Source organism: Athene noctua, chromosome 10 (genome assembly GCF_965140245.1).
Source record: "Athene noctua chromosome 10, bAthNoc1.hap1.1, whole genome shotgun sequence".
Taxonomy (NCBI): Eukaryota; Metazoa; Chordata; class Aves; order Strigiformes; family Strigidae; genus Athene; species Athene noctua.
The window spans coordinates 15,986,397-16,001,853 of NC_134046.1; the positions used below are offsets into that span (position 1 = coordinate 15,986,397).

The 15,457-nt window shown below is 33.7% G+C and overlaps 1 protein-coding gene across 4 annotated transcripts in view; it reads right to left on the bottom strand.

Moving 5' to 3' along the window:
- CACNA2D3 (calcium voltage-gated channel auxiliary subunit alpha2delta 3) overlaps positions 1-15,457 on the bottom strand; it is a 470,721-nt gene that overhangs the window by 236,551 nt on the left and 218,713 nt on the right. For all 4 annotated transcript variants that reach the window (XR_012634269.1, XM_074914174.1, XM_074914173.1 and 1 more), the window contains one exon: positions 2,123-2,212. Coding sequence is in view for 3 of the 4 variants with exons in the window: in XM_074914174.1 (XP_074770275.1) it covers positions 2,123-2,212 (90 nt within the window). In the remaining variant the exon portion in view is untranslated. The remainder of the gene's footprint in view (positions 1-2,122; positions 2,213-15,457) is intronic.

A 15,457-nucleotide genomic window follows, 5' to 3' on the forward strand; every position in this document is an offset into this window, starting at 1 on the left:
TTGCTCTGCCTTTCTAGATGATACATCCCCTCTTCACTAAAAAAAAATAATATAATCGTCTCCTACACATAGAGGTTCTAAGTTAGGATCAACTCACCTCTTCATTGATTTAGATAACTAAAAAGAATACAAACATAATCTTTAAATATTTTATTTTCTTTTTTTTTTTTAATAAAGAGAAAGGTTTTCTGGAAGCACCAAAGCATTTTCAATAGCTGCTAATATTAATTTCAAACAAAGCTATAGGGAATGTTTTAATGGGCTGATGGTGCTTACTCGTAACATCCAACCTCTTAGCAGGAGTTGGACCTGTTGGAAGGTGTTTTTTCACTTTTGCTGACTCACTAACGCACTTCAAATGTTACCAAGAAGATGCAAAGAATGAGGGTTTGGCCTCCTATTAAAAAGAGTGAACTTTGGGCAAGATGAAGCATTCTGAAAGAATCCACAGAAAGGTTTTCATTTTTTGCCTTAGAAAATGATAGGTGGGGATTACACGTACCATCATTTTGAAATAACAGGTAATATTCCAGGTTTTAGAATGCTAATGTTCCGGGATAAGAGTTTAAGTTTTCTTTAGGACTCATTGATCACTGATCTCTAGTATTTCATCTTGGGGCTCTTGGCACTTGGGCACAAATGAGTGTTTGGGTTTTTTTCATCAGATTCCTGCTTTCCTCACTCTTGAGGCTACCTGAAATACTTTACATTTGCCCCCATAGCATCTGCTCTGGCCTTTGACATACTTAGTGTTTTAGCCCTTCAAATGTCATTTGCTACGTATATCCTGCTTAATTAACTTTGCTGTAGCTTTGTGATATAGTAGTTTACAGTTTTACAAGTGCTCATTAGTTTAGAGATCCTGGAGAAGAGATCTGCTTGTAATTATTTATTTAAAAAAAAAAAAAAAAGTGTGAATGTTCTGTTTTACAGAAACCCTGTATCTAAACTGATAGTAACAGAGGTTGTAAGCAATGGATTTAATCCTACCACACTACGTAGAGTTTTCATTCATAATATCATGATAAGTATTTGATGGTGCATTTTATTTTCATTGGTTTTCTCCCTCATACTAATTCTCTTTCATTACTACTACTGTTCACTTTTCTCTTTTCTTCTCTTGTTTTTCCAATATACATTCCCAAGAAAGTATACAGTCAGCTGAATCAAAATGCTGCTAAAATTGTTCTTTGCTGAAGTATCTAGCATGACAATGTATTTCACCTTTGCCAGAAATGACAAAAAAAATATCTCCGAAATATGCTACATAAAATCATTTCATGATAACCACTAAGACTGATGTGCACCTTTGTGGAAAAGGATTTCAGGCAAAGACAATGGGTCTGACTTTAATTAAAATTTCCTTTGAAGGACAATTTCTTGGACAAATAAGAATGCTACATTGATTTTATGTGGAGTTTGGAAGGAGAACTAGATGCCCTGCACTAGATTATTTCCATGATCATGGTGTTCATCTTTTAGAGAATGCATTCCTGTCCATAGACATTATTCACAGGAATGTTATCAGAAAGTTAGCCTCATGTTTTTGGCAGATAAATATTTAAAATAATATTAATACCTCTGAGCTGGTTAGACAAAGCTTTACATTTCTCCCTCTATCTTATCAAGTACAAAAGTGTTCAAATAACTTATTTTATATAAGCTATAATTGTCATGCTAGAAGTCAAACCAATGAACAATCATTTCAGGACTCTAAGTGTGTTTTCTCAAAGTGTTTAGGAACATACAAATTCCTGTTATTCCTAAAATGTTAGTCCTTCCAAAGAAAAACAGAGCAATCTAAAGTGTGAAATTTGCATTTTACCCTAGAAGTGTTTAACACCTAGAACAGCTACTGAAATAAACCTTATTTAATATACACATGTATGTGTAGGTGTATATAGATAGACACAAAATATATTAATATAAAAGCTACACATATAAAAATGTAAATTTGCTTATATCTTTTACCACACAGATTATATACCATATTACTCTATAGATAATATTTTACTATCATCAAATTTTTGAGTGATTTCTATTTTATTATCTTAAAATTGACAGTAATTGCTAAATAGCAACCAAGGTTTCAGCAGCATAAATCTGAAAAGCATTAACTTACTTCATTGAGCATGTTGAAAGCTTCATTTAAAGCAATGTCCAGCATTCCAATTCCTTTTGCAAAAAGTTTGTCAAGGTGTTCCCTGAAATGCTGAAACATGAAGAAGATTTTATTTGTCAGCATATTGTTACGAGATACATGTTGACATCAATGATTAAGGATTTCTGAATTCTTCTTTAGACCTACTTCTTAAATGACTACCTACACCAATTCATAAAACAAAGTAATTCCTGGTTAATCCTTTTGATTCTTGAAGTCACACTAAACTAAGGAAGCGTTAGAACAATAATAATGTTAAGGTATCACAAGATAAGCATTTGGCTAGTTATTCAATCAGATAATTTTCCTTTGTTTTTTTGTTTGTTTCTTTTGGATTTCTATTTAGGGATATCTGTATCTTCTTTTTAATTCACATAGTAATTTTCATATTCTTTCTAACTATTCGGTTTCTAGGTTTTGGGGATCTGCTACTTAACAAAAATAATTCTTTTTGAAATTTAGCTTTGGGATTCAATTTTTTATTATGATCTGTCCCTAAAAAATGGTAGAATGTAATCATTAGGCCATTACAGTTTAAATGCAGTTTATCAATGTCAATATCATATTTAGATTGATAAAGAACTACTCTACACAACAAGAAAGACAGGGTTAACCACTTGCTAGCTATATATGACTATCTTCAGTATATGTTGCATGGTCACACTTAAACCCAATTTTTTTCAGTCTTAAATGGCTCATCAATTATGCATTGCCATGTTTGTTGGCCATGAGAACAGATTAGATTTTATAAGTAGCAGTTCTTAGAGGCTGACAGGTCAGAATTCATCCTATATTTTCCTCTTCCTAAATATTTGTTATTTCTCCAGATATCTCAGAAGTATGACAAATTTTACAAATTTTGCACTTAAAAAAATATAGGACTACTATATAATATGTACATTAAACTGTAATTTTTTAGAGGAGATATAAGTTACGAAGTACTAAGTAGCACATTTTCAAAACAATGTTAGCACTACTTAGCAAAAATAAAATGTTCAGAGGAGAAACAAATTCTCTTAGGTTTATAAGAAAGAGCAATATATCATTAAAAACACTATAACGAACCATGCAATCATAAAGGGACACTGTATGAAACATCAATAAACAAGTACTTCACTCCCTTGATTTTCTATGATAGAAACAATTTTTTAAAAAAATCATAAAATAAAAAAATATTCTAGTAGTATATTGGAAGGCGGAGAACTTCCTATTTCATTACCAAATTTCAGTAAGTTGAAACAGGAAAATTTACATCCTAGACTCCAGACAATTCTGAAGCCACAAAAAAAGAGTTCAAAACAATTGTTAAAAAAATTGTTCAAAACAATTACTTCATAGTGACCTAGTAAATGTGGTTCATCGCAGCTCAATGCTTTGTACAGACAAAATGTACAGTCTTGTTTGTCTAAACAAGTAGGGATACAGCTATACTGCAAAATGGTTCTTCTTTTCCCCAACTTAAACATAGCTAACTTAAGTAAATACAAGCATCTCCATAGTGCTAGTAATTACTGTTTTAAATACATTTTAAAATATAATCATTAATTTGTAAGAAGAAAATGAAGACATGTGGTGGGAAATAGCAAGGGAGGCAGTGCTTTTGTGAGAATGATTTCAGTCTCCACAACTGGATAAAAAAGTTATCCCAATAGGTTAGAAAGAGAAAAATTTTTATTTATCACTCTATTGGTTTTAAAGCATTATTATAGGCAAGAAAAACATATCAAACTCATCATCTTTGTAGAAAAATTAAACTACTACTGTCCCTTGAACTGTGCCTTTCATATTTTTTGCAAATAATAATTAAAATAAGAATGAATACAAAATACCCAAATATTCAATAAATGCATCAATCTCTTGATATTCTGTATCCATTACAAAAGTGTATCTGAAATTTAGGCCCAAACTGATCAAAAGCCACATCGACATATTCTTTACTTCAACTCACATGGCTTGGAAATTAAGAACGGCAATGCAAAGATGGCAGTTTCCTATACAAGGGCTACTTCAACTGTCAGCAGCACAGCACAGTACATTCCATCACTATTTCAAAACATAGTAACTGACCAACAGTAGATTCAGAGACTACTAACGTCTCAGAGACTATTAACTTCAGTCCTTGGAGTTACTTTAATACATACAACCATCAGTTCATATACAAAAGGATTAACTACAGCACAGGACTGTTACTGTCATTAAAGCTTTTCAGAAACTCAGAAAATACAACTGCTTTTCATTAAATATGTAAAACGCATATGAATTTAAAATTGTTCATTGGAAATCTTCAAAACCTAAAATACATCATGCTTATAAAATTCTCCAGGAAACATTAGCAAAACCAGTTTTACATATAGCTGATATTTTTAAATAGAAAGTATTGTTAACAGTTAAAAAATATGGAAAACAAGCAGTTTACTATTGTTTTATCAATGCCAAAACTAATTTCATAACATCAAAGTTATGTGTTGACCAGACATTTTCAATCTGCTAAGGCAGCCCTGTGCTCACAGCCCGTCTCTCCCAGATACTTGGTACTAAGGTTAGTTTACAGTTATCACAGATGCTTCCCTACTAACACAGGGATTCACTCTAAAACTGAGGAGTTCTCTGAAAATTGGTAAAGCCAAATTTTTTGTACTTGAAATAAATTTCTAATCCTACCTTTTCATAAATCAGATATGTTAAAATAAATATTTACTGCCAATCATATTTCTCTTTGGAATACATTACTGGTTCATAATTAAACTGGAATTATTTTGTTATAAAAAACCACAATAATTTATAAAATCTCTGAACATTTCAGAGACGAGTACTGTGGAATGTTAATTACAATGCATATACATTATTAAGTATGAACATACAGTATAAACAGATTACCAAAAATTACTAGTAAATGATATAAGCTCTATTGTATTAACTCTGTTCACATGATCGGTCAGGAGAACAATTATTTTCTCATGCCATAGCTATATATATACATATATATACAGGTTCTGGATAATACACTGTTGATGTATGAAGAAATATAATAATGATGTTTGTTTGATACAAAACAGTAGAAATGTTACAAAGTGATTTCATATACTATGAATTTTATCAAATCAATATTTTCTGCCTTCAGGCCTTCGAGTGAACAGAAGCTACAAAAGGTGATTCTGCAAAAGGATTAAATAACTAAAATGCATGTGTGGTTTGGCATTTCTTTGTCTGGAGGAGGTTTATGGGGGGGGTTGATTTGTTTTTTTAAACCAACACCATTCTTTGTCTTCTCTGTTTTTTTGAGAATTTCAGCCCTTTGTGTGTCCACTGTAAAAATCACACAACAACATGCAAATTTACATTTCTTTGTTTCTCTTTTTATCAGACCAGATGCCCTGGATGTGTAGCATTAATTGGATCCATGCCAAAAGAAATCATGCACAAAGAATAGCTTCCTCAGATTGTTCACTCTACATCTAGCTGAGGCTGTTTATTATTAAATAATCAAAATGTACTGTTGTACTTTCATTGTTTTACCCTCTTAAAGAGTGATACCTTATTCTGACTTCAAAGTCAGACACAACTATTGATACAACTATTATGTTATGCTGTTATTTTAAGGAAAATTTATAAGAAAAAATCCAGATATCCAAAACCTCATTTTCTCCTACTTCACATGTCCAGTCAATACAGCAATGCCCTGCCACTCATGCTATAGTGTCCTCTTTGTTACTGGAAAAGACATTTTTTAAAGCCTTGTATTCTTTGTGTATGAGAAAAAGAGTTTCAAACTAGTACCCCTCTCAAAATTTCTCTACAACTTGCCCACATGTGTCTCCAACTTCCACTCAGTAATTTAAAACCTTACAACAGCTCTGCAAAACAGAAAACTATATTTCAACCCTACTAGTAGTGAAAAAATCTCCAGGCAGGACATAAATGACTGAAACATCAATTTAAAGAAAAAGTGATTTTGAAATGAAGTAACAAACACCTCAATTCCACTTTCAGTAACTTTCAGAAATCACACAGATCCCAGAAAGCAGGAGTCCCCTGCTCTTAATGAGTCAAAAAGCATCATTTAACCTTTACATCTTAAATAGCTCTTCTAAGTAATAAACTAAGAAGTTTAATAAATAAACTAATTGCACAACAAATAATATTGGTTCATCTCAGTTTCTCTCTACTGTCCTATTAGAGCCCTTGTAGATTAATATCTGAATTTCTTAGAGTTTGAATTGGATATATGTCCAACTGTGTGCACAAACATCCACGTGCAACTGTGTGCCTAATTTCCATGAGCAATTACCAGAATGTGCAATATCTAATTGTAGACTCAAATACCTAATTGACATGCATAATGTTGGTAATTCTGAATGTAAATTAGGCACACAATTATGACAATCAGACTTTGATGTCTGATTACAAAATTATAGGGCCAGAGCTCAACAAGAGAAGTTATGTCTTATTACAGTGAGGAACTATAGATGTGTTCAGCTGTGGAGGTATCTATGATCCTTTTACAGTGGCTGAAAAACATAAGCCAAAGAGAGTGAGGATACAAATCCACCTGTCCATGTCAGCCAGAACAAGGTCTTTGCCTATATCTACAAGGGTCCAAACCAGAACATCAGCAATATATACACTTGGTCTTGTACCCTTGCATGCTGCTGATCCTTGTCTGTTTATAAACACAATCCACTGTCAAAACCACAAAGTCACAGTGATCCTGACATCTGATAATAATCCATGTATGCAAATCAAAAAGGTTCCTTTTTAAATTTTGTAAAGTTTGTTAGGACTCTTTAAGTCGGAAGCAAACCAACAAATACATCTGATGGACCTAGAAACAGAAAATGGGTTCTTGTCCTAGGTATAGTTACAAAAATGCCTGCTTGAAGAACATACTGAACAGGATATACTGACAGTTTTTCCAAAGATGAAAAATAATATTCACACACCTATTTCTGCTTAAAGATCATGTGGCCCAACTTGACTTGGACTATTTCAGAACTTAAATGAGGAGGAACACAGAAAGATTTTTAATGGCTTTCATATTCTATGTTTCATGGGACAGTTATACAGAATAATAAAATCACACCACTGTTGCATATGGCTTTGGCATAACTGAACAAGAGGATAAATTTAGAACCATTTATCATGACTGAACTTGGAGTTTCTCTTATAATGAGATTATTGAAAGAATTTTTTGGCACACCCATTTGTAGTCACCTTTTCTAGCTTCACAGTGTAATCAATAACTGTAGGAACTTTGGACCATATTTGGTTAGACAATTACATTAAATTTTCAGACTTCAGGGATTAGGGTAAAATTGTCTGACAAAATATGACAGCAAGTAGTATTTCTGTTACTTTTTTTCAATTGCCTATTTTTGATTTATTGGGGTTTGATAATTAATACATTTAAATGATTCAAGTTAAATAATTTATTTCAACAAAACTGTGCTTGGTGATTACATTTATGATTTTGCAAAGATTCAGAACACTTTTCCATGATGTGGAACATAGAAGAATTTAGTCTGTATACTGGTGAGAATCTCATGTTCCTTTCCTAATTTCAGGTCATTGCAGGCAATTTAAAAACTCTTCTGAGACGAAGGCCAGAAAACTACAAAAACTTAATTTTTCCTTCATGGCAGGTTCCCAAAATGACACACTGATTTTCCTAGCCTATAGTAAAGATGAAAAATAATTTACTGATTTGAAGACAACACTAAAGGTGTCTCTTTTTATTGGTCTTTGATTTTTGCAGGCTGTTCTAATGACTTCACAAAGTTTACCCTCTGAGATTATAAAAACTGACTGGTATCTATAATCACAACAAGATAAATTTTTACATTTTGAAAGTGAAGATAACCTGGTCGCACACCTAAAAAACAAGAAAGAGTCATGCATCTGTGCAAGAGACAGGAACTTTTGTTGGCCTCCATAACAATAAGAATACTCCACAACCTTCAAGGTTTTACCCTTTTTGAACAAGAAAAAGAAGTACAGCCACCTTCATTTAATGTCTGAGGAAACAAACACCTCTGAAAGCAAGTAATAATGCTTTAAAACAGAGAATGGAGTTCCAATTCCAAATGCCAGATAAGTGCCATAACAACCATGCCATCTTAGACATATATAAAAAAGAGTGAACAAGTTGTCAGCTAACATAATCCCTAATGTCTGGCATTCGTGTTTTGGTATAGCTACTTTTAACACTAGCAAACATTCACAGAATTTCACTGATGGATTTTTCCTTAGCATCAAGACAAAGCTGGTCACAACAGTGGTGTGCTTGGCTCAAGTTTTAATTGGCACACAGTCTACAGGACTTCACAGGCTGTTTTAATGCATCTTAACATGACACCACACACTCACAAATAGAGATACATCACCCAGTAAGTTCAGCTTGCTATGGCTTATAGCAGATCCGTTATCTGGAAGACCTGAAAACCTGTTTGCCTTTGCATTGTATTTCTCTAGAACTGACAAGATGAAAGTACCCTGGTAGCGAGTTTACAGTTGTAAACCTCTGACCAAACCAAGTCCCCATCTCTTATTTTCCTATTTACCTGGCTAAACCAGCCAACCAGCCTCTTTTTTTTTTTTTTTTCCCCACTATTTTAGGACTTCTAAATTAATTAATGGAGTTATGCCCAAATCCCTATTTATACAGTTTTCAGCATTTTTATTACAACCAAAGTTTTGATTTTCTTCTTATTAAGGCAATACGCTATACAATAGTCCCACTATCCTGTACAGATACATTTTATTGTAAGTTCCCTGTGATTTCCAAAAATAATGTATCATTTATGAGTAGGAATACCCAAATTAGATGGGATTACAGGACCACAGATTCAAGTCTAAACATACATGAATAAAGCATTTTCCAGTGATTCCAAAGAGGGAAGTAAAAGTCCACAACTGATACATGCAGCAGAGTTTATACAGTTACACTGGAAAACTATGATATTTGTTATTAAATGTCTGATGAGGGTGAGCTTCCTACAGAAAAGTATTGTTAATGGGTTCAACATTCCTCCAGATTTCTCTGTTAGTTTTCTTGCAATTTTTTGCTACTTCTAGTAGTAGTTCATCCATGCTCCAAACATAATTCTAAATGTTCCCGAGACATACTTGACAAAAATTTATCAGATTTGTGAAGATCAAGTACATCAGCATATAAACCAGCTTAAAAAAAAAAAAAAAATAAAATCAGGAGGCATCTGTGTGAGGTGGGAGACTGATGTTTACTCATGTGTCACAGGAAGTTTATCTTCATGTCCTAACGGTTGATAAATGTGCATTCACATCTGTAAAATGTATTTAACTCTCATCCCATTGAAAATCCATTGCAAGGTTAGCTTGCTGGTGATGATTATCCAACCAACTGTGTTCCCTAGCATCTTGTGTTGATAGAATGGAATTTTTTCAGGAAAACAATGCTGAACAAAGAGCTCAAGATTCAGTATACTCTTGTTAACTAAATTAGTTCCCAGGGGCTGCAATAGAAATCTTCAGACCAAATTTCAGTGGTCTGGGGCTAGCTGAAAGTTCTGGAGGTCTAAAATGGCTAGCCATTTCAGTGAGACTTTAAACTTGTGGGATTTTAAAAGCTAAGCAATACAGTCAACAATCTTTTTTGGAAATCTGAAGAGGTGGATAGATAAATATACACCTAAGTAATTTGCCTAAATAAAATTCAGTAACGCAAAATTTGTATTTACCAACCTCTTATTGGCAATTTCACTCAGCTTCACTGCTGAATCAGTCTTCTAGTTATGTAAGTTCTGGTAATTGCATACAAAAATAAAAGCTCATTGGAAGTTATACACTACATCTGCCTATTTTTGTCATTCTAATTTATGCAGGGGTAAGTTCTTGATTTAGTTTGGAGTTACTATGCCTATCTGTGCATCTAGAAGATGATATATATCATCTGGAAACGTTTACAGAGAAATGTCCTCAACCCATATATAGTACATTAAAACAACATATAAAAGAGGAATGTATATTGTAATATTGTTACTTTAAATCTGGAGTTACATTAAATCAGATTGTCATCTGATTCCTTTGGGGTAGGTAAATTGTAACATGGAGTTTCTCAGTTTCTCAAAGATGAAAACCTCTTGGCCCAAGAAAAGTAGTATTAAAATAGGCAGTTCCACATGTTTGTAATTTGTGGAGAAAGTGCAGATGGTGACAGGATAGTGTCTGAATTATTTCCCACTCTTTTTTAAATTTGTGTATAGCAAATTGATACACTTCAAGGTAGCAGCTGTTTAATGCTAATGCCAAATTATGAATTAGTCTGGTAAAATTCAAATAGATGCTACATATTTTATATTATAATACTAGACAACATTTATGATCACAGATTAATTTCAACCGCATTTATGCTACCCAATATAATTATAGATTTAATTTTTGTGATAAATGAAACTTGGAAGCAAGTTTTGCAAATTAGGGATAGCTTACAACATTTGGAGAATATGTCCCCACATATCTAAACTGAACCTTCAATGCAGTATGTGCCAACAGAAAAATTTTATGTCAAATGCTAGGCTATGAAAAATTTTAGAAAAAAGTGGATGCAACTTGATGCCTGCCATATCACCTAAAATTATAATTATTCTTAAACGAAATTACTATATTTTCATATTGTAAAAATGAAAGCAGAAACACTGTGTGTTGGGAGAAATATACTACTGGGATGTCTACTTTGTATCTTAGTAAAACTGGTGGCACATATATTAACACCACTAACATCACTGTCATATCTGAAGTTGTAAGTTTGTCTTTTATAAAGAACTAAACTAGACTTGATTCAATAAGGTTCTCAAAAGGAGTTTTCTGAAGTTGTATCTGACAGAAATTCAAGGTGCAATTAGATTACAAGCTACCCATAACATAAGCTTTTACAGAATCAACAATTTTGCAGAAAAAAAACCCCAACTTGATCAAAATGTGGAAATTTCTAAATATATTATGCTAGCATCTCTTCCTTGTAGATTGTTCTAGCAGTAAAAAAAAATAAACGAAGATTTACAACTCAAGACTGCATTACTTGGCTGTTCTTGAAGCTGGTAGGGAACAGGTTTAGATGCTTAAAATCATCACTTCTTTAAATGTATCGTCACTCTTTGTTAAAGAAAAGCATGTTACTTGATCAACATGCTGGAGATTCAGGGCTGAAAAACTGTTTTCTTCAACCTTCATTCCCTTCCTTTAACAAAAATGCATGAATATGTTAAATGTTTTCATGCTTAATTATATTAAACTTGATGTCCCTTAAAAATCTACTGTAATTCACCAGACAGGTATTTATTAGTGTTTTAATCAAGGAGTGCTTTTAATCAAGTGACCCCTACAGGTATAATGAGGCTTGTTCAAAAAAAGAAAAATCCTGTCTTCACGACCTTCACTATGCCAGTCACTGTGAAATCTGTACCAATCTTCAAAACATGCATTTGGCTAAGTTGAAAGTTGCAAAGGTAAAAGTACTCATGTTTTATTTTGTGTCTAACTGCTCTCTTTACTTAACAAAACAGCGCAGGATCAGGACGTAACGTGTAAGTCTAACTTGTCACCATTACTAAAATGGCTGTAAGGAGACCTAAAATATTGACTACAGGGGTAGGGAAGTAATAATTTAAGCAAAGATGCAACCAGTAAACAGATTGCACGTTATAGAGGAAACAAATGCAGCTTCATCAATACTGACTGGGTTGTCATTCAAAGAGAAATGCAACTTCCTTGCTCTGCATGCACTTTGTACAGCTTTACTCCAGTGCCAGGCCCACGTTCCTACCTGAAAGACAAAGAGAAAAATAGCGGGGAGGGGTGTGGGGTATGTGGGGTTTCTAATATATTTCCTGACACTTGGAACAGAAAACTCAGCCACATTAGTCAAGGGAGAGTGTTACCACTGAGTGGATGTAAGAGGGTTACAATGCTTTAAATGCTTTTTCATACTTTAATGAGAGTGGATTTTTTGCTTTTAGGTAAGTAGTTCCCACACTGTGGTCCAGTAAAAAAAAAAAGTGGTCTAGAGCCAACGTGTGCAACTAACACTGTTTACAATACTATTTCCTTCCAAAGAAGAGTTGTGGAGAAAGGGGGAAAAAAAAAAATGCAAAAGTCACACTGTTCACTGAGAAAATGTGTAAACCAGACACCACATAGCTTTTTTTTTTTTTTTCTTTCTCCCAAGACTAATTGGATTTTCCAAAAGTCTCTTTCTCTGGAAACCTGTTACATTCCCTGCACATTATGGAGAAGAATTTCTGCAACCCATCCCTGAACATGAAAGACCAATGTTCATTTACTACCCGTAATCCCATTGAATAGTCAGCACCAACACTATTAAGAAGCATTCATTTCCCAGGCTGCTATAAACCCTAAGGCTGAAGCAGTTTCCTGTAGCCTACCGAAAAAAATCCATGCTCCATTCCCTGAAGATGCTCCCAGGTTTCCTCTTACCTAGACAGTCTATGTATGGGAATATAAGAGGCTCTGGCCATAGCCCAACTGCCTGAGGCAGCAGACTGCTGCGGGTGGCAAACCAAACTATTTTACTTATGCCTACATCTTGGAAAGCTAGGCTGGCTGCTGCTGCGGCTGTGCAAGAGGTCAGGAATAGTGGGGCAGTGTCTGTGCTAGCAGAAGGGAACTCTCTCAGCAGAAGTAAACACACCACCCAGCACTCTCAAAAAAAGAGGACCTTTCCCCAAGTCCAGCCCTGGACCATCTGCCAGTTAGTATAATTTAACCCTATTTATTCTGCTGAGAACCCCGCTTGCCCTATACCTCACTACAAATGAAGTACAAGTGATAAGGACAGCCTAATCTAGATCTCCTTTTTCTATTTCTTTGGTTTGTCAAAGTTTAGAGATTAAAGAAAACTCAATTCAAAGAAAGACATTCAGCATGTTTAAATGACATCCTCAGAGTAGAAAGATTCCATCTGAAAACATCTGAGCCTTATATAAAGACAGCAAAGTAGTTTCTCAATAAATACTTTCAAGACAAATGTAGATTGGGGTACTGATCCTGTGAAAGCAATTTTTATTTGGAGTTATTGAAACAGCTGCCTTCCTCATGAGATAAAAGTTCCAGTCAAACATCTCAGAGTAATTTCTTATCTCTGCTTCTATGAACTGTCTTTATTTGCTACGTGTGATGTCAGATGAACCCAGAAAGATGCAGTTAGCAAGAACTGGGGTGTGCATCTATGTATGTTGGAAGGGGGGTGGGGGGTTGTGTGTCATTTAATCGTAATTTCTAATATTGGCACCCATGTATTATGGTTTTAAAAAAAGAGAGTGAGAGAGGGAGAAATATACTGTCAAAATGGTAGAAATTAAAGTTTTCTCAGTGTAAATTAATAGCTTGGTAAAACTGTTCTAATGCATGCTTTCAGCAACAAATGCTGCATTAAGAAAAACCTGTCCTTGGTAAGGTTGGGTGTGTATACAGCAATAGGAAAGAGTGGTAGAATGAACCGTTAAAAATTCAGTCCCTGCAACCATCAGCAACATACATCTCCTCTTTACATATAAGGCAAAATAGCAATATGAAATACTATTACAGCAATTTCCAATTGTTTCTGTTTAAAGTTAGCTTATGGGAGTAGATATTTGTTAGCTAAAGAAAATAATGTTTTAATGTATTTTAAAATGCCTGTATTTATTTTGATGCTAATAGACCTTATACTGGTAGTAAAAGATATGATCATCCTTGCTTCCATTCAATTGAGAAGAATATTTGACATTAAAAGATAAAAAATAGAAACTTCTAGAAGGAATATATTAGTTACATCTTCAGACCTACGCTGGACTTCCGAAAAATCAGGCATATGTACAAACTGAAACAATAACATGTATTTTAAAACATTGCCAGTCAATCAATTGCTCTACTTTGCCAATACAGAAATTTATGGTTATATGTTGATAACGTTTGAAAAAATACATATTATGGTGTCCTTGGTGATATTTTTCTTGTTTCTATTTTATCATTTAATAAACAAAAGAGTTATTATTACCAGTGAACACGCAAAGGAGTATTTAACTTGTGAGACTCGTTCAGAAAAGTGTAATTTCATCTACTTTCATCTGATACTACAATGGACACTTGGCAATTACACAGAAAAAGCTACAGGAGCAGTCTGGTATATCTGTCAGATTTACAGAAATGAAAGTAACAGCCCAAATGAGTGAATTCTTACGATGAGTTCCAAAACACAGCTAAATGCTCCAATAGCTCTTGACCAGTTTTGGAATGTGCATAGTAACAGCATTTTAAGACATCTTTTCTCTATGGACCTGACCAAAAGACCAAGTTTATCCAAGATAAACTTTTCCAGGAAATTCAGTCAGTCTTTGACAGGGCTCCCAGATAATTTTGCTGTGTCAGTATTATTCAAATCACGCAGTATCAGCTTTTACAACAAAAGCAGACAATTCAGAAAGTTGTTTGTGACTATGAATTCAGAAGCATGATAACTGAATTACTTGTTTAGGATTAAGTGGATGTCCATCTCCTTGACAATTTTTACTTTATACTCTGAGTTATACTCGGGACAATGGCACTTTTGCATCTTCCAGAATTTAGGCAAATAAATTATTAACTTCATTAAACAAACCAGAAAAATAATATAAATTCACAGAAGTTAAGAAATTAATTAAGATTGACAAAGTCACAGTATATAAAAATACACAGAATTATTACATGGTACCTATCTCAAATTTATCCTCTAGTTTTGGCCTTTCAAGAAAAGAACAATAACTAGCTCACTAATATGAAAAACTGGGGGGAAAAAGTCATATTTCGTTATTCTCCAAAATCTTGGATGTGTTGTTCAATTTATAGGCAAAATAAAGCACAAAGAGCACCAGAAATAAATAAAAATAGAAATTTAGCTAACTAGAAATTAAATTTATTGCTAATCTAGAGAACAAAGTATTAAATTGTACTTTGCTATTTTGAATAATTGAGCACAATCTGAGCATCATCTGGGTGGCATAAAAACTTTTTGATCAATTAAATTAAAACAAATCTGACATTAAGTAACATATGGGTATACAGGAACCTGCACTTTGATCAGCTGCAGAGTGATGGAAAGGTTAACAGTAGGATTAATTCCAGACAGTACATCTGGGCAATATATTTGAATCTTTGGTTTTAAGTCAGGAACTTGCACAGCTTTCATATGGCTCATTAGATGCACCCACAATAAAATGCTCATTTAGAAAACTGCATCACCGTTCACAAATAAGGGTCTTCAGCACTAACTGATTAGAAACAATTCGT